At 42.3% G+C, this 25377-nt stretch overlaps 1 protein-coding gene across 1 annotated transcript in view; it reads left to right on the plus strand.

The window, feature by feature from the left end:
- The window catches only part of LOC132831243 (protein phosphatase 1 regulatory subunit 12C-like), a 79130-nt gene that overhangs the window by 20242 nt on the left and 33511 nt on the right, over positions 1–25377 (plus strand). Inside the window, exons 6-10 of the mRNA XM_060849255.1 lie at positions 1515–1589; positions 3690–3775; positions 14911–15080; positions 15719–15822; positions 21198–21380. Of these exons, the coding sequence (XP_060705238.1) occupies positions 1515–1589; positions 3690–3775; positions 14911–15080; positions 15719–15822; positions 21198–21380 (618 nt within the window). The remainder of the gene's footprint in view (positions 1–1514; positions 1590–3689; positions 3776–14910; positions 15081–15718; positions 15823–21197; positions 21381–25377) is intronic.

The raw sequence follows: 25377 nt of genomic DNA on the forward strand, positions 1-25377 counted from the left end.
ACATCCTGGTAAGCCTCCTCTGCACCCATTCCAGTGCCTCCACATCCTTCCTATAGTATGGCGACCAAAACTGCACACAATACTCCAGATGCGGCCGCACCAGAGTCTTATACAACTGCAACATGACCTCAGGACTCCGGAACTCAATTCCTCTACCAATAAAAGCCAGTACGCCATATGCCTTATTCACAGCACTATTTACCTGGGTGGCAACTTTCAGAGATCTGTGTACATGGACATAAAGATCCCTCTGCTCATCCACACTACAAAGTATTCGACCATTAGCCCAGTACCCCATCTTCTTGTTACTCTTACCAAAGTGAATCACTTCACACTTACCTACATTGAACTCCATTTGCCACCTTTCTGCCCAGCTCTGCAGCTTATCTATGTCCCGCTGTAACCTGCTACATCCTTCCTCACTGTCAACAACTCCACCAACTTTGGTATCATCCGCAAACTTGCTATCCCAACCTTCTAGCCCCTCCTCCAGATCATTTATAAAAATGACAAACCGCAATGGTCCCAAAACATATCCTTGTGGAACACTGCTAGTAACTGCAGTCCAAGGTGAGCCTTTACCATCAACTACTACCCTCTGTCTTCTTCCAGCCAGCCAATTCCTAATCCAAACCTCCAACTCGCCCTCAATGCCATACCTCCATATTTTTTTGCAGTAGCCTACCATGGGGAACCTTATCAAACGCCTTACTAAAATCCATATACACTACATCTACATCTACCGCTTTACCCTCGTCCACTTCCTGAGTCACCTTCTCAAAGAATTCAATAAGGTTTGTGAGGCACGACCTGCCTTTCACAAAACCATGCTGACTATCCTTGATCACATTATTCCTATCCAGATGTTCATAAATCCTATCCCTTACAATTCTCTCTAAGACTTTGCCCACAACAGAAGTGAGACTCACCGGCCTATAGTTACTAGGGTTATCCCTACTCCCCTTCTTGAACAAGGGAACCACATTTGCTTTCCTCCAGTCTTAGTCTTCTGGCACTATTCCTGTAGACAACGACGACATAAAAATCAAGGCCAATGGCTCTGCAATCTCCTCCCTTGCTTCCCAGAGAATCCTAGGATAAATGCCATCAGGCCCAGGGGACTTATCTATTTTCACCCTTTCCAGAATTTCCAACACCTCTTTCCGACATACCTCAAAGCCATCCATTCTAATTAATTGTGACTTTCATTCCATGGAAGTTTGTTTGAGGATAGGGTGGATAAAATGTAGAGTTTATTCAAAGGTTACTGTTAAACTAATCACTTTTTCACCTGGCTACATGAGGAGTAAAATTGTTGCCTGTGCGCACAATCAGTTCAGGGTGGCTGATGTTTGTACCAACTCCCGTAGTGTTAGGTGAAGAGAGAAATGTAGGGGAATGGGTCTGGGTGGGTTGCTCTTCGGAGGGTCGGTGTGGACCTGTTGGGCCGAAGGGCCTTCCACACTGTAAGCAATCTAATCTAATCACGAATTGAAGTTTGTTTTTCTTGGTAGGGCCAGACACCATTTGATGTTGCAGATGAGGACATTTTAGGATTACTTGAGGACCTTCAGAAGAAACAAGATGATGTGAGTGTTAAGTTTCAATTTATATATTTTACTAATATCTATATATACTTAAGTTCTGTCTGTTGCACTTCCTTCTATTGAATTTTGCTCTTGAGAGAATTTCTCTTTCCATATCTTTAATTACTTTTGTGTCTCTACGATATGCACAACCTGATCTCCAGGTGCCCTGCTTTGGAAGATCTGTATTCAGTTTTTTGGTGACTGATGTTTCTAATGGCCAAAATAAATAAGGGCTTAAACCAAACTTGTCAAAAATAAAACATTTTTCAAATTACATGTTAAATAATAACACCATTTAGATTTATACATTCTACTGTTCTTACAGTAATAAACATTTTAGGGTTACATCAATTGCTCTCAAAAAAAATCTTTTGGGCTTGAACTTCATGATTTTTTTTGACAAAACTGAGCTGAATTTACATTATATACTTGAGCATGGGTTATTTATGTTGCCATTTAACAGGTTTTGAAAATTGGATGCAAAACTCTCATTTCATACTTTTACATTTAACTTAGAGTGCATCTTGGTGTCAGAAAATGGCAACAGTACAGGGAGTCCCCAACTTATGAACACTTTGTTCTTAAAAAATGCAATCACGTACAGTAATTTCAAAGGTCCAATATACAAACATTTCCTGTACTTTCAAATGTCTCCTTTTTATATAGTCCTGCGTTGTGTTCCAACCTGTGAACGGATTCCAGAACGGAACCTGTTTACGACCCAGCGATTGCCCATATAATGACTTCATACCTGTTACAGCTCTTGTACGTTGGAAATATGATACATAGGACATAAGCAGTTTCCATTATAGATTCTCTTAATCATCCTGTTCAGGTGTGTTGTGACCCTTTGGCAGCAGGTTGGACTTGAATACAGGTCTTATGGCTCGGAGGGATCTACTATTACACCACAAGAACCCCAACATCCCCATTATAATGAGGCCACTAGAATTTATAATAGAATGCATTACCTTAAAATGGAAATTCAAATTCATCTGCATCTTGTCCCCTGCTGCATTTGAAGATTACACTTATTTATGATTTCCGATGGTATGATAGATTGATCAGTGTTTAAAACTAACTTATTTCTGTAAGAATATCAGTACACACTTCCCTAGTGCCATCTCGTTAAGACAATGATTGGTTGAAAATCTTTTTCAATTTGTTAATGGGATGTGAGCATTGCTGGCAATGCCGACATTCATTGTCCATTCCTAAATGACCTTTACAAGGTGATGGTAAGCTGTCTTCATGAACTGCTACAGTTTGTAAGATGCTACATGTTCATTGCTGGTTGGGAGGGAGTTTTAAGAATTAATTTGTGACCGTAAAGGTGATACAGTTGTAAGTCAGGATGGTGTGTGGTTTGTAGAGTAATTGGCAGGAGATTGGTCTGGATGGCAGGCCTCATGGGTATGGAAGCTGATATGAAAGAAGCTTGGCAAATTACTGCATGGTGCATACAGCTGCCACTGTGTATTGATGAAGGTGGAAATAGTTATGTTGGTGGATGTGATGTCTTCACCACACTTCTGACTTCTGCATTTAGCTGGTGGGTCTTTGGGGAATCTGAACATTAGTTACTCTGACTAGCCCTTGTAGCCACATTTTATATGGCTCACTTAGTTCCTGGTTAATGGTGATTCCAAACATGGATTCTGATGGGTAGTTCAGCAATAGTAATACTGCTGACTAGACTAAGTGAGGAATCTCTGGCTTGGGGAGAACATTAGTTCGTAATCCCCCTCCTAATTGCTGCCCGGTTATGGTGGAAGCATGTGCTTCGAGACATGGAACAAAGATAAGGCCTGGATAATGAATCTTGTGCTTCCTGTCTGACTGTCAATGATAGTTCTGAGCAAGTTAGCGGAGACTATCCAGACAATAATGATCAGGAACTGGTGACTTCAGGAGAGTGACAGAAGAGGGGTTTTGAAAGTTAATCACAGATGAAGAAAGAAAACTGTTCACTTTTATTTCCCATCTCGTGTGTTACACTTTCTAATTAACACACATTAAAATTACCAGTGCAGTAAATTGAGAAGTTAGAACATTTATGGCACAATTGAGTATTTGGTATGCATTCTTCTATTAACACAGCTGAAGACCGAAAAAGAAGAAAAGATGAAACGAGCCATTATTGAAACCTCTATACAGCAACAACAGCAGCCGGCTAAACCCAGGAAGTAAGGAATCTCTGCACTAAATACAGTTTAATCTTGTAATTACAAACCCATAGGCAGCAATGTTTACATTTCTGAAGCTATTGTTTTATTGACCTTTTGTGCTCATACTTTAATCTATGAAATTCATGAGGATACAGAATTTCTTTTTCTTTGTCCAGCAGATTATTGACTTGAATACATTACAAAGTCATTGGGCATTGTTGAAATGCAGAGTTTTGACCAACATTGAGACAGGTGCAGTGTTCAATCCAAATAAGATTCACCCTATTAACATGGCAGACTTGAGACAATGAATACTAAATTTGCCATAGGCTGCTGGAGGAAGTGCTGATCTTTTTTCATCAGTTACTCACCGATTTTAATTACGCATATTTACTGCTCGTGTTGAGCTGGATGAGAGCAAAGACTTCACAACAACTAATAATGGTTGACTATAAGGTAGATGATCAGAAGTTGGGCTGAATGATGTACTAGTTTGCTCTGCCATTCAATGAATTGAGAATCCTCGTGTCCACTTGTTTCCTCCCACCCCATGACCCTTGATTCCTTGACTGATTAGGTATATTTAAGGCAGATTTTTAATAACCCAGCCTCAGCAGCCCTCTATAGTAAAGAATTTCACAAATTCATTACCTTCCGGGAAAAAAGTTCCTCCTTTCTGTCTTCACTGAACAAGATTACGCCCTCTGATCTTAGACTCTTTCTCAAGGAGAAACAGCATCTTCACATCTACCCTGTCAAGGCCCTGAATAATCTATCTTCAATAAGGACTTCTTTCTTTCATCTAAACTTCAGTGAGTACAGGCACAGCCAACTCCGTCTCCTTGTAAGGAAATCCTCCCATATCTGGGATAAGCCTCATTAACCATCTCTGGGCTTCATCCAATGCCAGGACCTTTTTTTTTTAAGGCAAGAGGACCAAAACCGTGTTCCATGTGTGGTCTGACTTCAGCCTTGTTTTAGTAAGACCTCCCAATTTTTATTTTCTGGTCTTTTAAGATTACTACCCCTGCATCTGTTATCTCTGTAGCTACTTCCTTTTAATATCCTACAGTACAATCCATCAGGTCCAGAAGATCTGTCAGCCTTTAGCCCAATTAGTTTCTTTATTAAATTTTTCTCTGGTAATAGCTTTTGTTTGTTTCTTCCCCACCTTCTACCCCTCTATTTTTTGGGGGGGAATGCTAGAATCCTCTACAGTGAGGATTGTTGTGAAATATTTATTCAACTCCTTTGTCATTTCTTGGTTCTATGGGGATATTTTCTCAGCCACATTCTCAGTGGGGCTTCTGTTCATTTGAGTCCCTGTGTCTTTCTTTTCTATATGTTTAAAGAAGCTATTACAGTCTTTTTTTTTGTTTTACATGCTAGTTTACCCTCCTTTTCTCCTTTTTGGTCTTGGTCGTCATTTGTTGGCTTTTAAAACTTTTCTAATTTATCAGTAATGTTTGCCACATTGTATTTTTGGTTTTTCTTTTATTTGATACAATTCTTAATTTGATTTATCCGTGGTTGGTTTATCCCCTTCGAATCCTCCTTCACACTGGAATATGCCTTTGCTGTAATTCATGAATGACTGACTGGAGGTGGGTGGGTTGGTGTTCTTTCAGGTCAGCTATACTAACATTGCTTAACTTGTCTGGTGAGTCAGATGGTAAAGGCAGGCTAGAGCTGATGTAGAAAGATCAGATGATTATTATTCACAGATGCCAAGTTGAACTTTTGCTTGGTAGCATAGCATTTGAATATTGCTGACAAAAGAGGTGTGTTGTTGAAGTACTTCATCTTCTACCACTTCTTTATATATCTTTATTGCTCATTATGCTCTCTCCATAACAACAGTTCAACCTGTCAAAGTTGATTTGTCAACCAATTAGCCCCTTTTTCCTTTGCAAAAATCATTGCAATGCTTTGAAATTTGGCATTCCTGCATTTGTCCTGATCAGTGCAAAACAAAATACTTGGGCAATATCTTTCTCCCTGCAGCCAAATAATTGATGTCTATAGGGGCAGGGTTGGTGGATGGGTGGGGGTCCTATGGTGCATTTGTCTCTTCCTGAGCCCAAACTGATTATCTCCCCTCCTATTTCTTGGCTAGAAAAGTATATGTGAACTTTAGTTCCAGAAAGGGATTGAGGACAATAGAAACTAGGATATGAAAGCAAAATTTCATGTTTTTAAAAAGGTGATTGCAAGCGTAAGTGAGTTATTGTTCCCAATGTTTAAAACAAGCAGTCACATTAGATTTTTTTTTTTAATCAGCCTGTTCAGGCATGTATAGCATATATCTGGGAAAAGTGGAACTTGAATCTGGACCTTCTAGCCCAGAGGTAGGAACACTGCCACTGCTCCACAAAAAGAATCCTAAGCAGTCAGTTTATACTGTCCATAAATTCATTCATATTTGCATCATTGGCATGGACTCATTTGGCTGAGTGGATTCCTTCTGTGCTATAATGACAGAGTCATTAACTGGCAACATTTGGTGACGTTATAGTCCTCCTAAGTGCTCAGTTTGATTTTTAGATGGAACCGTCCGTCATTAATCACTAGCTGTTGCTTTGGATGCATTGAATGGGAAAACAATCATGAGTAATTAACGCTTTGTTAATGTTCGTTTATCTTTTGTGTACTTAACTCCTGTGAATTCCTCTAAATGGCATGGGATTACACTTTAATTGAAGTTAGTTGCAGCATACTGTTTTAGTTTATTCAATGCTGGTTCACAACATAAAGCACTTTTTTTTAAACCAATTACTGCAGTAGTGCAACCAATGTTTAGCATCCATTGTGCCGAATAGTGAGAACTCTTTTCATGTGAACCTGTCCACTATAAGAAATGGAAGTTGAACTCGCAAGTATTACGAACAGGAAATCAAAGCGGCTAAAATGAAATGCTAGTGGCCGAGTGAAGTGCAAAGCTGTTAATTCCAGGATCACAGTAAGAAAATCTGTTGGGAGGTTGATGGCTGTTTAAACCAGAAGCTGAACATATTATTGATGTGGATAAGTATCTAGAACAATTCCAGTAGTACATTATGCTTTTTTTTAAAAAGAAAAACTGATTTCAGTTAGTTGAACTGATTAATTTGCTTTGAAATGAACAGAAAAAAAAAGAGTACCGCAACGTACAAGTACAATATTGTTTGCTGGTGAACCTGTTTAAATGTAGTTTGTTCTTTCGCAGGGTTCCCAACTTTTGGGTTAGTTAGGAAGTGAAATTGGCTAACTGGGTTTGTTTTCCTTAGAGCAGAGGGGAAACAGGATTTAATTTGTGTAAAATTATGTGGAGCATATGTTGGGTCGGCAGAAAGGAACTTTGCAATTTTGGAGAAGATTTGTAGCTTAGGTTGCAAGCTTGCTCGCTGAGCTGGTGGATTTGTTCACAGATCATTTTGTCACCATGCTAGGTAACATCATCAGTGAGCCTCTGGTGAAGCACTGATGTTCTGTCCCACGATTTATCTATCTTGGCCTGTTGTGTGACACCACTTCCGAATCTTTCTTTTTTTCTGAATGGGGTAAATGGGGTTCAATTTGATATGTTTGGTAATGGAGTTCTTGTTTGAATGCTGGGCCTCTAAGAGTGTGTGTGTGTGTGTGTGTGTGTGTGTGTGTGTGTGTGTGTGTGTGTGTGTGTGTGTGTGTGTGTGTGTGTGTGTGTGTGTGTGTGTGTGTGTGTGTGTGTGTGTGTGTGTCTTTATTTAGCCTGACCTAGGATGGATGTATTGACCATGTTGAAGTGGTGTCCCTCTTTGTCTGTGTGTATGGATACTAGTGTTAGTTGGTCATGTCTTTTGGTGGCTGGTTGGTGCTCATGTATCCTGATGGATAGTTTCCTGCCCATCTGTCCAATGTAATGTTTGTTGCAGTCCTTAGTGTATTTTTGTACAGGGTGACCCCATCTCCACAGGTCCCGTTTCCGTGGCTTCAGTTACCCACGTTTTACCGCAGCCCAAACATATAACGGAACCTTCCAGAACCAGGGGCCAGTAGGCTGCCAGGAAGGCAAGTTTCCCATTTTAATTGGATGGGTTCACACCTGTGGTTTCAGGCTTCTGCAGTAGATATTGGAACATGTCCCCTGCGGTTATGGGACGACTAATGTATATATGATGTTTGGTCTGCTGGTGGTTGGTATGGGGTCCTTTTAAATTCACCAGGCGATGTTTCAGCATGTTGGTAGGTTTATGGGCTACCATGATGCCTCAGGGTCAGAGTAGTCTAGTCGTCATCTCCAAGATGTCTTTAATGTATCGCAGGGTGGCTAGAGCTTCTGGAAGTGCTCAGTTCCTGCCTCGGGCAGACTGTCCTCGTGTCTGCGTGGGATTTCTCCCCTACAATGAATTGGCCGTGCTAAATTGCCCAAGGTGTTCAGGGATGTGCAGATAAAGTGCATTAGTCAGAGGAAATGCAGAGTAATAGGATAGGGGAATGTGTCTGGGTGGGTTATTCTTCAGAGGGTTGGTGTGGACTTGTTGGGCTGAAGGGCCTGGTTCCATACTGTAGGGAATCTAATAGCAGACCCAAAGCTTGAGCTGGATTGTAGGAAGAGCTGTTCCTCTGCATAAATGCTTTTGCTTAGAGTCCTGATATTGGTGATCCCGTAGACATCCCATTGATTTGTTTGTAAAGCTTGTTGTTGAAGGTGAAGGGGGTTGTGAAGCGTGGTTCTATGAGTTTGAGGATGCTGTCTGTGCTGATGGAGTTGGTGCTGTCAGGTGTTTGTGTCCTTGCTTCATCTAGCAGGGAGGCCAGTGTTTCCTTGGTTAGGCTAATGTTTATTGATGTGAGTAGGGCTGTCATGTCAAAGGGCACAATGACCTCATCGTCCTCTACCTTGGTGTCTCTGTTAAGGAATTCCTGGGTGGAGTGGATGGAGTGGTTTGAGTCTTCTAGGTGTTTCAGTTTGCGTTGCTAGATGTTACGGTAGAACACAAAGCCAAAGTGAATGCAAATCTAAAGTGACAGACAATTATTTACGCACACTGACCAGATACTCAACTACAGGAGCAACCATCCCAACACCCACAAACGGAACTGCATCCGGGCATTATTTAAATGAGCCACAACACCCTGCACCACCCAGGAACTAAGAAGCTGAGGAAATACACCTGTACAACGTGTTCAGGGACAACAGGAACCTGATTAAGCGTAGTCTGCCAATTCCTACACAACAGACCTAAACAAGACGACACATGGCCAGAGACTCTAGCCACCCTGCTATAGAACATAGAACAGTGCAGCACAGAACAGGCCCTTCAGCCCACGATGTTGTGCTGACCACTGATCCTTAAGAATGCACCCTCAAATTTCTGTGACCATATGCATGTCCAGTAGTCTCTTAAATGTCCCCAATGACCTTGCTTCCATAACTGCTGCTAGCAACGCATTCCATGCTCTCTTAACTCTGTGTAAGGAACCCACCTCTGACATCCCCTCTATACTTTCCTCCAACCAGCTTAAAATGTGACCCTTCGTGTTAGCCATTTCTGCTCTGGGAAATAGTCTCTGGCTATCGACTCTACTTATGCCTCTCATTATCTTGTATACCTCAATTAGATCTCCTCTCCTCCTTTTCTCCAATGAAAAATGTCCAAGCTCTGTCAACCTCTCTTCATAAGATGAGCCCTCCAGTCCAGGCAGTATCCTAGTAAACCTCCTCTGTACCCTCTCAAGCATCCACATCTGTCCTATAATAGGGTGACCAGAACTGGACGCAGTATTCCAAGTGCAGTCTAACCAAAGATCTCACTACTCTTTAACAGGGGGATTGAGTTTATGAAAGCCAAAAAACCATTTTCTTAACAACCCTGTCCACTTGGGTGGCCATTTTAAGGGATCTGTGTACCTGCACACCAAAATCCCTCTGTTTCTCCACACTGCCAAGAATTCTATCCTTAATCGTGTACTCAGCTTTCAAATTCGACCTTCCAAAATGCATCACCTCGCATTTATCCAGGTTGAACTCCATCTGCCACCTCTCAGCCCATCTCTGCATCCTGTCAATGTCCCACTGCAGCCTACAACAGCCCTCTATACTGTCGATGACACCTCCAACCTTTGTGTCATCTGCAAACCTGCTGACCCATCCTTCAATCCCCTCGTCCAAGTCATTAATAAAAATTACAAACAGTAGAGGCCCAAGGACAGAGCTCTGTGGAACACCACTCACCACTGACTTCCAGTCAGAATGTTTTCCTTCTACTTCCACTCACTGTCTTCTGTTGGCCAGCTAATTCTGTATCCAGACAGCTGCATTCCCCTGTATCCCATTCCTCCTGACCTTCTGAATGAGCCTACCATGGGGAACCTTTTCAAACTGATCCATGCTCTAAGTTCATCATTTTTATTCCTGATACTCCTTGCGTTAAAGCAAACACACTTTAACTGATCCCTTGGTTCCTTCCCAGGAAAATTCTTCCCACTAGCTGGTCTACCTCTTGCTATTGCCTCATCTGCATCAAATCTCACCTCCGGTATACAGCTCAGGTTCCCACCCCTCTGTCATACTCGTTTAAAACCCCTCGAACTACTCGAGCAAACCTTCCACCCAGGGCATTGGTCCCCTTCCAGTTCACATGCAACCCGTCCTTCTTGTACAGGTCCCACCTTCCCCAGAAGGCATCCCAATTATCTACATATCTGAAGCCCTCCCTCCTATACCAGCTGCGCAGCCATGTGTTAAGCTGCGCACGCTCCCTGTTCCTCGCCTCGCTATCTCTTTACACCGGTAGTAAACTAGAGAACACTACTCTGTTCGTCCTGCTTTGCAGCTTCCATCCTACCTCCCTGAAATCACTTTTTATATCGTCGATCCTTTTCCTGGCTATATCATTAAACATAGAACAATACAGCACAGAACAGGCCCTTCAGCCCACGATATTGTGCCGAACATTTGTCCTAGCTTAAGCACCTATCCATGTACCTATCCAATTGCCACTTAAAGGTCACCAATGATTCTGACTCTGCCACTCCCAAAGGCAGCGCATTCCATTCCCCCACCACTCTCTGGGTAAAGAATCTATCCTTGACACACACACACACACACACACGTCTCTGACTGTCTACTCTATCTATTCCCCTGATCATCGTATAAACCTCTATCAAGTCACTCCTCATCTTTCGCCGTTCCAATGAGAAAAGGCCTAGCACTCTCAACCTATCCTTGTACAAACTATTCTCCATTCCAGGCAACATCCTAGTAAATCTCCTCTGCACCCTCGCCAAAGCTTCCACATCTTTCCTAAAGTGAGGCGACCAGAACTGCACACAGTACTCCAAATGTGGCCTGACCAAGGTCCTACACAGCTGCAACATCACCTCACGACTCTTGATTTAAATCTCTCTGCTAATGAACGCTAATACACCGTAGGTCTTGTTACAACCTCTATCCACCTGAGTGACAACTTTCAAAGATCTATGAACATAGACCCCAAGATCCCTCTGCTCCTCCACCTTACTAAGAACCCTACCGTTAACCCTGTATTCCGCATTCTTATTTGTCCTTCCAAAATGGACAACCTCACACTTGACAGGGTTGAACTCCATCTGCCACTCCTCAGCCCAGCTCTGCATCATATCTAAGTCCCTTTGCAGCTGACAACAGCCCTCCTCACTATCCACAACTCCACCAATCTTTGAGCCGTTTGCAAATTTACTGACCCACCCTTTGACTCTCTCTTCCAAGTCATTAATAAAAATTACAAACAGCAGAGGATCCAGAACTGATCCCTGCGGAACTCCACTTGTAACTGGGCTCCAGGCTGAATATTTACCATCTACCACCACTCTCTGACTTCGACCGGTTAGCCAGTTCTCTATCCAACTGGCCAAACTTCCCACTATCCCACGCCTCCTGACTTTCCACATAAGCCTACCATGGGGAACCTTATCAAATGCCTTACTAAAATCCATGTACACTACATCCACTGCTCTACCCTCATCCACATGCTTGGTCACCTCCTCAAAGAATTCAATAAGACTTGTAAGGCAAGACCTACCCCTCTCAAATCCGTGCTGGCTGTCCCTAATCAAGCAGTGTCTTTCCAGATACTCATAGATTCTATCCCTCAGTACCCTTCCCATTGTCTACCACCGAAGTAAGACTAACTGGCCTGTAATTCCCGGGGTTATCCCTATTCCATTTTTTGAACAGGGGCACAACATTCACCACTCTCCAGTACCCTGGCACCACCCCCATTGACAGTGAAGACGAGAAGATCATTGCCAACGGTTCTGCAATTTCCTCTTGCTTCCCACATAATCCTAGGATATATCCCGTCAGGCCTGGGGGACTTGTCTATCCTCAAGTTTTCAAAATGCCCAACACATCTTCCTTCCTAACAAGTATCTCCTCTAGCTTACCAGTCTGTTTCATACTCTCCTCTTCAATAATACGGTCCTTCTCATTTGTAAATACTGAAGAAAAGTACTCATTCAACACTGCACAAACACCGCTCTTGATCTAAAGAGCTTCCAATCAATATTTGGGAAGTTGAAATCGCCCATGACTACTACCCTCTGGCTTCTGCACCTTTCCAAAATCTGTTTCCCAATCTGTTTCTCCACATCTCTGCTGCTATTGGGGCCCTATAGTAAACACCCAACAAGGTAACTACTCTGTTCTTATTTCTGACTTCAGCCCATACTACCTCCAAAGGCAGATCCCCCTCGAACTGCCTTTTGGCAGCCATTATACCATTTCTAATTAGCAACGGCGCCACCGCTCCCCCCACCCCCAATCTCACTGAAACATCTGTAACCAGGAACTTCCAACAACCATTCCTGTCCCTCTTCTATCCATGTTTCCGTTATGACCACAACATTGTAGTCCCATGTACAGATCCACACCTTAAGATCACCCACCTTATTTCTGATGCTCCTTGCGTTGAAGTATACACACTTGAGCCCATCTGTGTCCGCAAGTATTCCCTGTCAGTGCTACCTTCTCCACAGCCTCCCTACATTCTTGGACATCCTGAAAAACAGCTAACCTACTTGCTGGACTACAAGTCTGGATCTCATCCCCCTGCCAAATTAGTTTAAACCCCCCTGAAGAGTGCTAGCAAACCTACCTCCTGGGATATTGGTGCCCTTCTGGTCCAGGTGCAACCCGTCCTGCTTGTACAGGTCCCACCTTCCCCAGAATGCAGTCCAGTTGTCCAAATACCTGAAGCCTTCCATCCTACACCATTAGTGCCAATATGTAACACGATTTCTGGCTGTTTGCCCTCCCCTTTTAGAACCTTATACATCCGATCGGAGACGTCCTGGACACTGGCACCAGGGAGGCAACATGCCTTCCGGGAATCCTGATCCTGACCACAAAAATCTCCTGTCGATTCCCCTAACTATCGAGTCTCCTACCACGAGTCTCCTATTCTGCCCCATTCCCTTCTTTGCTGCAGAATCAGGCTCCGTGCCAGAGAACTGACTGCAATGGCTTTCCTCTGGTAGGTCATTCTCCCCCCCCCCCCCCCCCCCCCCCCCCAGCAGTGTCCAAAACAGTATACTTATTACTGAGGGGAATGTCCACAGCGGATCTCTGCTCTGTCTGTCCCCTTTCCTCCCCCTGACTGCAACCCATCTATCCTTGTCCTGAGCCTGAGGAGTGACCAACTCCCGGTTACTCCTCTCAACTACCCCCTTAGCCTCCCAAATGATCTGTAGTTCATCCAGCTCCGGCTCCAATTCCCTAACACGGTTTTCAAGGAGCTGGAGCTGGGTGCACTTCCCGCAGATGTAGCCAGTGGAGACTTGTGCCATGTCTCCCACCTGCCACATTCTGCAGGAGGAGCAAGCAACTGCCCTAGCATCCATACCTGACTTATCTGAACACCCACTCAATACTAAAGTAGGAAGCTTAGTTCAAATTGCTATAAAGTTAATAACAAACTTTTATATTCAATAGAGGAAGTTTAGAATGAACCTTACCTTATTAACTAGGTTAGAGGAGGAGGGCGGGTGGGAGACACTACAGTTGGAGAGTCTCGGGTTTAGCCGCCTTGCTGATAGATATGGTCACTGCTTTCCCTCCCGGCTGCCCCTCTGGTTCTCGTCACTTCCCCCGCTGCTCCCACTCCTTCTGTGAAAGGGAAAACACCACTCTCCGCTACCGGTAAGTAACTTTAAAAAACTGCTTTACCTTAGCTGCAGTCTTTCGGGTTTGTCTTACCTCCGCTGCAGCTTGCACTCAAAATACATTAAAGATATCTTGGAGATAACAACCAGCCTACTGTCTTCCATAGGCATCATGGTAATCCACAAACTTATCACCACACTGAAACATCTCCTGATGAATTTATAGGACCCCATACCAACAACCAGCAGAACGTCATATACAGAATACCCTGCAAGGACTGCAACAAACATTACATTGAGGAGATGGGCAGGAAACTAGCACAGGATACGTGAGCACCAACTAGCCACCAAAACACATGACCAACTATCACTAGTTTCCATACACACCAACGAAAAGGGACACCAGTTCAACTGGGACAATACATCCAAACAAAGACACACAGGAATTCCTAGAGGCCTGGCATTCAAACCAGAACTCAATTAACAAACATGTCGGTTTGGACCCCCATTTACCAACTTGTCAGAAAAAAGAACCAGAAGTGATATCACCCACTACAACAGACCAAGACACACAAAAAAGCAAGTGGGGCAGAACGCCAGCAGTTTGTCGATAATGATGTCACACCTAGCATGGTGACAAAACATCGGAGAAAAAAGTCTACCAGCTCAGTGAGCAAACTTACAACCAGAAAAGCACTTTCCCTTGATGAGGGATCAGTGACCAGGCGGCATAGGTTTAAGGTGTAGGAGGTTTCGAGGAGGAGGCAAACATTTATTTTCACCCAAAGGGTATTAGGAATCTGGAACCTGCTGCATCTTATGGGTGCTAGAACAGAAACCCTTATCACTTTGAAGTATTTAGGTGTGCACTTGTATTCCTTGATATTACAGGGCAGTGGGCAAAGTGATGGCAAATGAGATTAGAAGTTAGATGGTTGTTTCTTGACCAGCACAGACTTGATAGGCCGAAGTCTGTTTTTTGTAGTCAAACATTTACAGCACAAAGGTTTTTGGTTTCCATCCTTTCTCTAATTCCACTTCTGTTGTACCAGGAGCTCTGTCTGTAGGATGAGCAGCAAGGAGAAGATCTCTGTGCAAGATCTGTCAAAGGAGCGTAAGACGTTGGAAACCTTGTCTTTAGATGAAAGCAAGAAAGAGGAATCCAGCAGTTCGAGTTCAGAAACTGAGGAGGCATCGGAGTCTGATTCAGAATGTGAAACTGGTAATGACAACTTAACTTTTGGGGGGAGAAACAGTAAAATATTTGCCTATTTCCTAGACATCTTTTTAAAGGTTAGAATGATGTGATTACACATTTTATTTTTAATCTCAAAGTAAAATATACTCTGATTTAAGCTATTTTTTATAATTGGACAAATGCTTGTCTCTGTAACAACTAAATAAGAATGGAAAATAGGAGTTTGCCTAATTAAAACCATTTCAGTACATGGCACAAACATAAAGCATAATGGGTTTTTTTTTGTTGTAGAAAATGTCCTGCCACGTTGTTTTCAAATTAGGCAGTGCTGTTTTAAAATTTGATGTTGCTGTTTGAGGATGGAGATGAAGAATTGGTTTATATTCTGAGGGTTGTGCAACTTTGGAAGCCTGTGCCTCTGGTGTGAAAGCTGTTATCATAACACTTTTTTTTTAAGATGGAGATAGGTGGATTCTTGTTAGATAAGGAAATCTAAAATTACCAAGAATAGACAAGAGTGTGGAATTTGAAGTGCAAACAAATCAGTCTTGATCTTTATTGAATGGCAGAACTGACTGGATGGGCCAAATGGTCTACTTCTATCCATTTTGTATGCATCAGTTCTTAGTTGCTGAGCAGAATTTCCTTTAACTTTTGCACAGAAAAGAACAAGAAACCAGTCGTCAGTAACGATACCAATAACTTAAATGGCACTGAAGTTATTCCTCTAGCGCCTACTGTCACCCTTGCACCATCAAGCCTGCAGGTAAGAGCATTGAATGATAGCTTTGTTGTAATGCTGAACTAAAATTTTCTGTTGTGCACAGATACCAAAGTGAAGCAACTGATGAATTAGGAGACTGTCTTCTTTGCTGTTCCTCAACATCAATGTCACATTAGAGACTTGTGGGCTCGGGTTCCCAGAAGCTGAGAGAGGAGTTGGAATAGGAGAGACTGGCACTAATGAAAGCATGAGTTGGGGTTTCAGCAACAGATGAACTGATGGTTGGAATTATGAAGATGGGAGGAGATAACATTTACGCTGGTGGACTTGAGCTGACCTCTGAATCAAACCGGCCCTAATCCAGCTAGCTCAGCCTGAGGTAGTGATCAGGAAGCAATCGTTGCGGATAGAACAGTGTTTGTGGCAAGAGTCAAAGACTAGCTTTGGCTGGTCCATAGGCCAACGACACGAGTTGGTGAGGCAGAGCTGGCAGATTTCCGTGTACGTGTGAAACCTGGTGAAGGAAAATGATCAGGATTATGTTGTAAGTGTTGCTCACTGAGCTGGTAGATTTGTTCTCCGATGTTTTGTCATCAGCCTCTGATGAAGCGCTAGTGTTCTGTCCCACTTGCTATTTGTGTCTTGGTCTGTGGTGGGTGATATCACTTCTGGTTTTTTTTTGAGGTTGGTAAATGGGATCCAAATTGATGTGTTTGTTAATGAAGTTCCGGTTTGAGTGTCAGGCCTCTAGGAATTCCTGTGCGTGTCTTTGTTTAGCCTGTCCTAGGACGGATGTAGTGTCCCAGTCTAACTGGTGTCCCTTTTCATCTGCGTGTGTATGGAAACTAGTGATAGTTGTTCATGTCTTTTGGTGGCTAGTTAATGCTTGTCTGTCCAGTGTAATATTTATTGCAGTCCTTGCAGGGTATTCAGGGTTATGTTTGTGTTGAAGAACGACCTGGAGTGTGAGTGAATATTTGACAAGGTCCAATAGTGTTTGGCATGGCGTGCTAGATTTGGCCAGTGATTGCTAAACCATTTGTGTCCCATATATATTTAAATCTGCATTTCTTGAATTTAAAGGCGACCTACCGGAGGTTGAACAGGTTAGGAGAGAGTAAGGATTTTACTGGCGAGACATGGATGCCTACAGCCCAGATAAGGGGAAGGGTGTTAGAGTTACGAAGACTTGTGTACAGCAGATCTTGTTAGTGCAATCGGAATACAGTGTGAAGCTAGATTTAATAACTAAGTCGGAGGTAAAATAAAATAACAGCTAAGCCACGGATTGAGTTTTGAGAAGACTTGTAGCTCAGGTTGAGGTTCTACTCACTCTGCTGGAAGGTTTGTTTCATCACCATACTAGGTAACATAAACAGTGAGCCTCCCATGAAGCTTCACTAGAGGCTCACTGATGAAGCGTCTGAAAACTAACCTTCTAGCTCAGCGAGCAGACTTGCATCCAAGTCATGGATCATTGTTTGCAATAAAGGCAAAATAAGTAGAGTAGCATGTGTTTTGAAGAGGCAACAGAAAGCTAAACGAACGACTGTGATCAGGTTTGGACATGTTAACCCCATGAGTCTATTTCCTGTGTCTCCTGTGCAAAGAGGGTAGGATGCAATTAATGAAGACATCTCGAGCACTAAGTGCTGTTGAAATTACGTAGGCAGGAAAGTCAATTTGAAGGAGCAAGAAATATTGCAGGAAGTATCAGTGTTTATTAAGCAGTTTGGAGCTCCAAATAATGCCCCATTAGCATCGCAATTGTGTGCAGATCATGAAGGATGAGATGTTGGTGGAAATGAGCAAGATAAAGCACTAATGTTTTTGCAACCTGAGGTAGCACGTGACTGACCTAAATGTGAAAAACTTTGCAGACTAAAGCCATTTCAGTTATTTTTAGCTGTATAATTTGTTTTGCAACTGTGAATGCTCAGCTCGATCAGAACAGGATTGCATTCAGAGCACTTTGCTCCATTTTCAGTTATGACTTTGTTTTGCACTGTTTGCTTGTTAACATAGAGGAGTCACATTCACTTGTTTCACTTTGGTGAATTGCTTCTGGAAGATGGTGGAGAGGCTAGTATTTGGCTGCAGCTATGGGAACACAGATTATGGCCTTCTATTTCATTTTGATTTTTAACCCAACCTTCCATGTTACTTGGTATTCTGTAATGCAAAGCACAATTTGTCTTTGTGGGCACTTTTATTCCCTTAATTTGCACAAACTCCTGTTTCAATTAGGTGATGCAGTTATGTAGTAACCTTGCTTTCTATATTGGTGCTATGTTGCTGTAATGGATGTTTTGATCTGCTTAATAGAATTAGAATAATTCATTATTGCCTTCGATAATTATCAGTCACAAATCTAAAGCCACAACAAACAATGAAAACATTAATCTCCTAAATACAGTAATTATTAAATTGGTACAATACAACAGGTAGATGTTAGCAACAGAATTTATTTCAAAATAACATACTCAAGTTTTAATAAACAACAATCACTCTAAATAGAGCATTTCCACTGTATATTCATGAAGCTAGAATATTCTAACTAAGCATTTACTACCCCTGTTTTTAAACTGCATCATGTCTCCCACTCAGATTTAAATTTGACAACTGACATGGAATTCATTGCAATACCATCCAGTACAGTATTCCTATGTAGTAACTCCCGGACAAGTCCCAATTGCTTGTCGTCTTTTGTGGTTGGCACGGTGGCTCAGTGGTTAGCACTATTGGCTCACAGCATCAGGGACCCGGGTTCGATTCTAGCCTCTGGCAACTGTCTGTGTGGAGTTTGCACATTCTGCCAGTGTCTGTGTGGATTTCCTCCAGGTACTATGGTTTCCTACAGCAGTCCAAAGATGTGTAGATTAGTTGGATTAGCCAAGTTAAATTGCCCATAGTGACCAGCATGTATAGGCTAGGTGAATTAGCCATGGGAAATGCAGAATTGCAGGGAGGGGGTGGATCTGGGTGGGATGCTTTTCAGAGAGTGTGTGTGGACTTGATGATGGGCTGAATGGCCTGCTTCTACACTGTAGGGATCCTACGATTCTGTGAATATATGCAACACTTCACGATGTTTTGCAGGTATTTCATTACCTCTGATTGAAAGCTTCTGAATCTCTTACTCAGCTGAATGTTTTTTGTTTTGTTCACGTTTGTTTTTGTTTATTTGTTTATTTTAAAGGGTTTGAAACTGTTCCTTCTCCCTTTTGCTGCCTGTCTCCCTATACCACTCCAGTTGCCTTTCCTCATCATCTCGACCTTTTGCAGCTTACCCCCTCTTCCCCACAGTTCTCCAGGCCTCTCGCACACGCCCCATAATCTAACTCTCCCCCAATCCAGATTGACTTGCTATATCTCCCTGCTGCCTCCATCTCTATTTTATTAGCCCCTTCATCCACACTGCCCTCTATGCCTCTTGGTACAACTGAGGGAAGATTAGAGCTTAAGAAAAAAATTCAGGGCAATACTGGTTTAGTGAAGCTAGCCAGCTGTCTGAAATGTTGGAGCTGTGTCTGTGTAAATGATCAAATCCAGCTTCCCAAACCTGGGAAAGGCAAGTGTACTACTGGAGCGAGCAATTGAGGCCAGGTCTGGCGGGGTGATTTTGAGAGGATCCCAAAGGATTCTCAAAAGACAACAACTGGACTAACTTTACAAAGTGTTACTGAGACTCTGACTCATTGCATCACTAATGTCTGGGGTTGTTGAGAAATCTCTGGGATCTGACTTGATTTGCTTTTTGATGTGACCTGTGGGATATTTGACTGCATTTTTGTATGTTGTGCATATTTACCTCCAATTAATTCTGGACGCTAGAACATGAGTTGTGTGTATTTGTATGTCTGTTCTAACTTTTTGTACAGAAGAGGTTATTGTATGTTCAACCAATGGCACTTTGTAGTTTTATTCTCTTAGTAAGTAACTGATCTCACCGGCTACTTTTTCAAACGTTCCTGAGCTTTAGTTATTAAATGACAAATTTTGTGGTCTAGTCTGGATAGTACCAAAGGTTCCATGTTTAACAGTAGTTGAATCTCTGGAATCCCACATTCAATGCCAAAGAAGTAGCTTTGTCTAATACTTGGCTTTTCACTATTTGCTACTCTGGCTTCCTTTTCAAACCAAAACCAACAGTTCAGTTCTTTTACAATGAAACAGTTGAACAATAGAAACTACCTCTGCCGCCTTGAGTATGTAGGGATTGATAATAAGTACATCCTAAGAGAAAGTGAGAGGTGAGCATTAGTACGTAAAGATTTCCTGATTTTAAGCAGCAGGGGTTATGTCAGCTCAAGCCAGTAATTTGTGGATATAGACTTCCAGACATTTACAGCACAGAAGACTGCCATTTTGCCCATCATATCTGTCAAGGTTAACAAAGATCAGATTACACTCATTCTAGTTATCAAATTTTTGATCTATAGCTTCTATGGGAGCTTTGGCTATGTGAATATGTAAATACTGCGAAAGTGTTACAAACGTTTCTGACTCAGCCTCTCTTTCAGGCTGTGTTTCAAGCTTCCATGTGCCTTCGTGAGAAATAATTTTTCCTTGATTCTGTACAAATGAAAAAAAGTGCTTGTTGTGGTTCTGTTTGCCGAGCTGGGAATTTGTGTTGCAGACGTTTCGTCCCCTGTCTAGGTGACATCCTCAGTGCTTGGGAGCCTCCTGTGAAGCGCTTCTGTGATCTTTCCTCTGGCATTTGTAGTGATTTGAATCCTAGAGGCATGGCACTCATCCACAGATTCAATCAATAAGCACATCGACCTGGACCCAATATACCGACCACTCCAGCGGACAGCTGGAACTGACAACCGGAAGCGGCAGATTCAAACCACTACAAATGCCTGGTTGAAAGATCACAGAAGCGCTTCACAGGAGGCTCCCAAGCACTGAGGATGTCACCTAGACAGGGGACAAAATGTCTGCAACACAAATTCGGTGAACAGAACCACAACAACCGAGCTACAAATCTTCTCCCAAACTTGGAAAAAGTGCTTCCCTGTCTATCCTGTCAATGTTCATAAGATTGTAGCTGGATCTTGACCTTTTTAATGCATTTTTCCTCCTCTATCCCCCAGTGTTCTGTTTAAACCTTTATCATTCAAAAATCTGTTACTCATCAATATGACTGTGCATCCACATGAGGATGGAGAATTGACAGCCTCTGCTTGAAGTTTCTCCTCCACTCAAGCCTTATCCTGAGGCTATGATTCCTGACTATCCAGTCAGGGGGAAATGCATTTAACGAGAGAGAACTCAGTCCTGTGCGTGTCCTTCTTTCTCGTTTCTTACTATTTGCAGACGTCCATCTTCCAATCAAGTATCCAAATCCATGCAAGCGGGAATATCCATCAAAGGTATCGTTGCATTTATTTTCTCTCCTACTTTCTCTGCAGGACACTGACTCATTTACAAAGCTAACTGTCAAGCAAGAAGCTCCTCCTGCAGCTTGGCGTACTGGACTTCGGAAAGCTGGCAGCTATGTCACGCTACCTGATGCACAGCACTCTCCTGAGAAGATCCCACTAGGTGGTATCAAACGCTCTGCTTCTTCACCACGATTGAGCTCTGATGGGAAGGTCAGTAGAGTTCATTATTTGGCTTGCTGTTTTTGAAATGTAGGTTCTCCATTTGCTGAACATGTTGCACCTTTCTGTTGTGCTTTTTTTTTAATTCATCTGTGGGACTTTGGCGTCACTGGCTGGCCAGCAATGATAGCCCATCCCTATTTGCCCTTGAGAAGGTGGGGGTGAGCTGACTTCTTGAATCGCTGCCGTCCACTTGCTGTGGGTTGACCTGCAATGCTGGAAGGGAGGGAATTGCAGGATTTTGACCCAACAATTGTGAAGGAATCGCAGTACATTTCCAAGTCAGGGTGGTGACTGGTGTTATGGATTAGGCCAGACCACTCCTAACATAAGCAGGCAGCTCCAGACCATAACATTGCAACTTGTTTTATAAGTGTACAGTGAAAATTACCTGGAGTAGGTTAGCTAGGTTGACAACTAAATTTTAAAACCGACAAAAATTTATTCACACAATTACACAATGAAACACAGAACAGAATAAAGAACCCCTACACAACTCCATCTGTCCAAACTAGACTTAATTTATGCTGTTCTGAATATACACAACAGTTCCAATAAGCAAACTCCCTTTTAAAACCCAATATAAATGGAATACATGCTTACAAGTTGAAGTTGAAGGGCAGAAAGAGAGAGAGAGAGTGTTTCTATACCGGTCACTGTTGACCTCCTTACCAGTTCAAGACTGAACTAAACTGCTCAGTTAGAGAGCTGACCACTCCCTTTTCATTTTACAGGTCACTTGTAAAATATAACCACTTTGGCCTGAAGTCTCATCTGTTTACATATAAACAAAAGGTCTCTCAAAATCCTTTTCATCTGTGGTTTGGTACAGACTGCTCAGAGCCCGGCCCGGTTTATTACCCCACTGAAAAACATCAAGGAAGAGCTTTTAGAAAGGGACAACCTTTGTGACACTGGCTTGCAGGGGAACTTGCAGGTATTCCCAAGTACCTGCTGCCCTTGTCCTTGTAGATGGAAGTGGTTGTGGGTTTTGAAGGTGCAGTCTGAGGATCTTTGAATTTCTGCAAGTGCATCTTGTGAATAGTACACGCTGCAGCTACTGAGCATTGGTGGTAGAGGGATTGAATGTTTGTAGATGTACCACTTAAGTGGGTTGCTTTGTCCTGGATGGTGTCAAGCTGCTTGAGTGTTGAAGCTGCACCCATCCAGACAAGTGGGGAGTGTTCCGTCACACTCCTGACTTGTGCCTTGTGGTGGATAGACTTTGGGTGTCAGGAGTTGAATTACACACCACATTGTACCTAGTCTCTGACTTGCTCTTGTAGTTGCTGTTTATGTGGTGAGTCCAGTTAAGTTTCTTGTCAATGGTAACACCAAAGATGTTGACAGTGGGGTATTCAGTGATGGTAATACCGTTGAATGTCAAGGGATGGTGGTTAGTGTCTCTTATTGGTGATGGTCATTGTCTGGCATTTGTATGGCATGAATGTTACTCACTACTTGTCAGCCCAAGCCTGGATATTGTCCAGGTGTTGTCTATTTGAGCACGGAATGCTTCAGTATCTGAGGAATCGCGAATGGTGCTGAACATTATGCAGTCATCAGCAAACATCCCCACTTCTGACTTTATGATAGAGGGAGAGTCATTGATGAAGCAGCTGAAGATTGTTGGGCCTACGACACTACCCTCAGGGTCTCCTCCAGAGATGTCCTGGAGCTGAGATGACTGACCCTCCATAACCACAACCATCTTTCTTTCTGCCAGGTTTGACTCTAACCAGCAGAGTATTTGCCCCTTGATATCCATTGATTCCAGGTGTCTGGGAAGTTATCAACTTGAGAGAATGCCTGTTCAGTTTCACAGACAGTAATTACAGACTTTAATGTTCTTCAAAATATTAACATGACTCAGTTGTCCCAATTGTGGAGTCACCTAATTGACATTATCAGCTAGTTTGTGGTGAAACAGTGCGTTGCAGTCAAGATACATATTTTTTTTAAGTTATCTTCAAACATAACGGATTTAAATTGCTGTAATAGGAAGTGAATTGTTCAAAGTACAGAATTCTGTGTCAAACTTTAATAATTTGATATCCTTCAATGCAATCACTTCTTATTGATTCAGATTCTAGCAAATTGAAGGCTAGTCTCCTCCAACTCTTCCAGGGGCAATTGGTTTATTCTAGGAATTGGTTTGGTGAACTGTTGTAACACTGCCTCCAAAGTATATAATTCCTCCTTTAGACAGGGAGACTAAATCTATATACCATACTCTCGATGTGCTGTCACCAAGGCCCTACTGAGTTGCACTAAGACTGCTTTCCTCCTTTTGTATTCTAGGAATTTTGTAATCAAGATTAACCTACAATTTGCTTTCCTGTTTCCTGTATCTGCATGTTAAAATTTCTGTAATTTTGTTTGTGGATCACGGATTCCTCTGAATTCCAAAATTTCCCAACTGTCAGACCATGTGAAGAAAACTTTGTTTCTCCAACCAAAATATTGACTTCATTTTTCTGCACATTGTTAATCGCTCATTTAACCTATTATAAACCCTTCTGCAAGCATTGAGGTGTTAGGTACAACTTCACAGTTTTCTTATCAAGAAAGACTGTATCAGCTAAAACTATACAGCCTTCAGGATGACATTTAATAGCAGCCTTAAAGTTATGAAAGTTTTTTATATATAGGGGAATCACATGGGAAGAACAAATCCAGAGATCATCACTGCAATACAGTCACTTAAATCAAATCCGAGAATTCAAAGGAAACATCTTTACCTGATAGAAGTGAGAAGGTGGAGCTTACTTGGAATGATTGAGACAAACATCTTTAATATCAATTAAATGTCTAGTTGGATGGTGAAAGGATTAGAAGATCAGAGGTACTATGAGTGGAACAAATGCTCCAACATACACTATTTAGGCTAGATTGCTTATTTCTGTGCAAGTATTCCTCCCTGATATGTTTTGGCAACAGCACCCACTCACCTTGATGCATTCAGTTGAATTAAATGGCTTAACCTTTTCTTGAGAAACCCCTGTTCAAACTATTTTGATCAACCTGAGAGTGCAGGCCTCTGAAGGCTGTGTTGCTGAATAGAATGCCTTTAAATGTATATCCAACAGGCAGTTCCCTCCTACAAACCATCTTCAAGTGCACTTTGACACTGATGGTGAATAAGACTGGGATGTGTATGGTTTCTGCAGCCTGCACAAATATTTTAACAGTACAACAGCCATCTGACAGGACAGACTGGGTTTAACATCCTCATTTTGGAAGGCAGAACCTCCAACAATGCAGCTCTCCCTCAGTACTACACTGGGGTGTCAACCGAGGTTGCCCGGAATTGTAGCAATGGACCCACAACTATCTGACCCAGTATATACTGGAAGAACAATGGGAGCGATATAGAGAAGACAATGAGCCAAGAGGAAAGAATATCCACATCAGCTGGGCTCAGTTTATGATATCGTGAGAATAAGGAAGCTGATAAAGTAGAAACCTGAACACGCGAAAAGCTGCTTATAATAGTAAGAATCGGAATATTTTCAGGTAATGTTTTACTTCAGAAGAAACTGCCTTTCTTTCACCATTGTAATTGAATGTTGCATAGCAATTATTGTAATCCAATTGTGGTGATCTTTGGTATTGGTAATGTTAAAGAGAATGTGGTTTTGGGGGAAAGGTGGATATGAGCAGATGGAATATTGCTGTCAGTGGAGCACTGAGAAAGGAGAAACATCAATCATCGAAAGTGACGTGAACAAATTTAATGAAATCTATTCTTCCAAGTCATTTAAATAAAGAAAACTGAATATCAAAAGTTATGGTTCTGAACAAAATGTAGTTTGTATTTCACTACAGATAATAACTTTCTTGAAATTGAACAGCAGAGTTTGGGGTGTTTTATCCATTCCAATCTGTTTGATCACCAACCTAAATGCTGCTTTTTGAGCTTTGTGGTCTTGTGCCACAAATTAGCTTTCAAAAGCTAATAAACTAAATAAGGAAGTTGGGAGCAACT

This window comes from Hemiscyllium ocellatum, chromosome 33 (assembly GCF_020745735.1).
Source record: "Hemiscyllium ocellatum isolate sHemOce1 chromosome 33, sHemOce1.pat.X.cur, whole genome shotgun sequence".
Lineage (NCBI taxonomy): Eukaryota > Metazoa > Chordata > Chondrichthyes > Orectolobiformes > Hemiscylliidae > Hemiscyllium > Hemiscyllium ocellatum.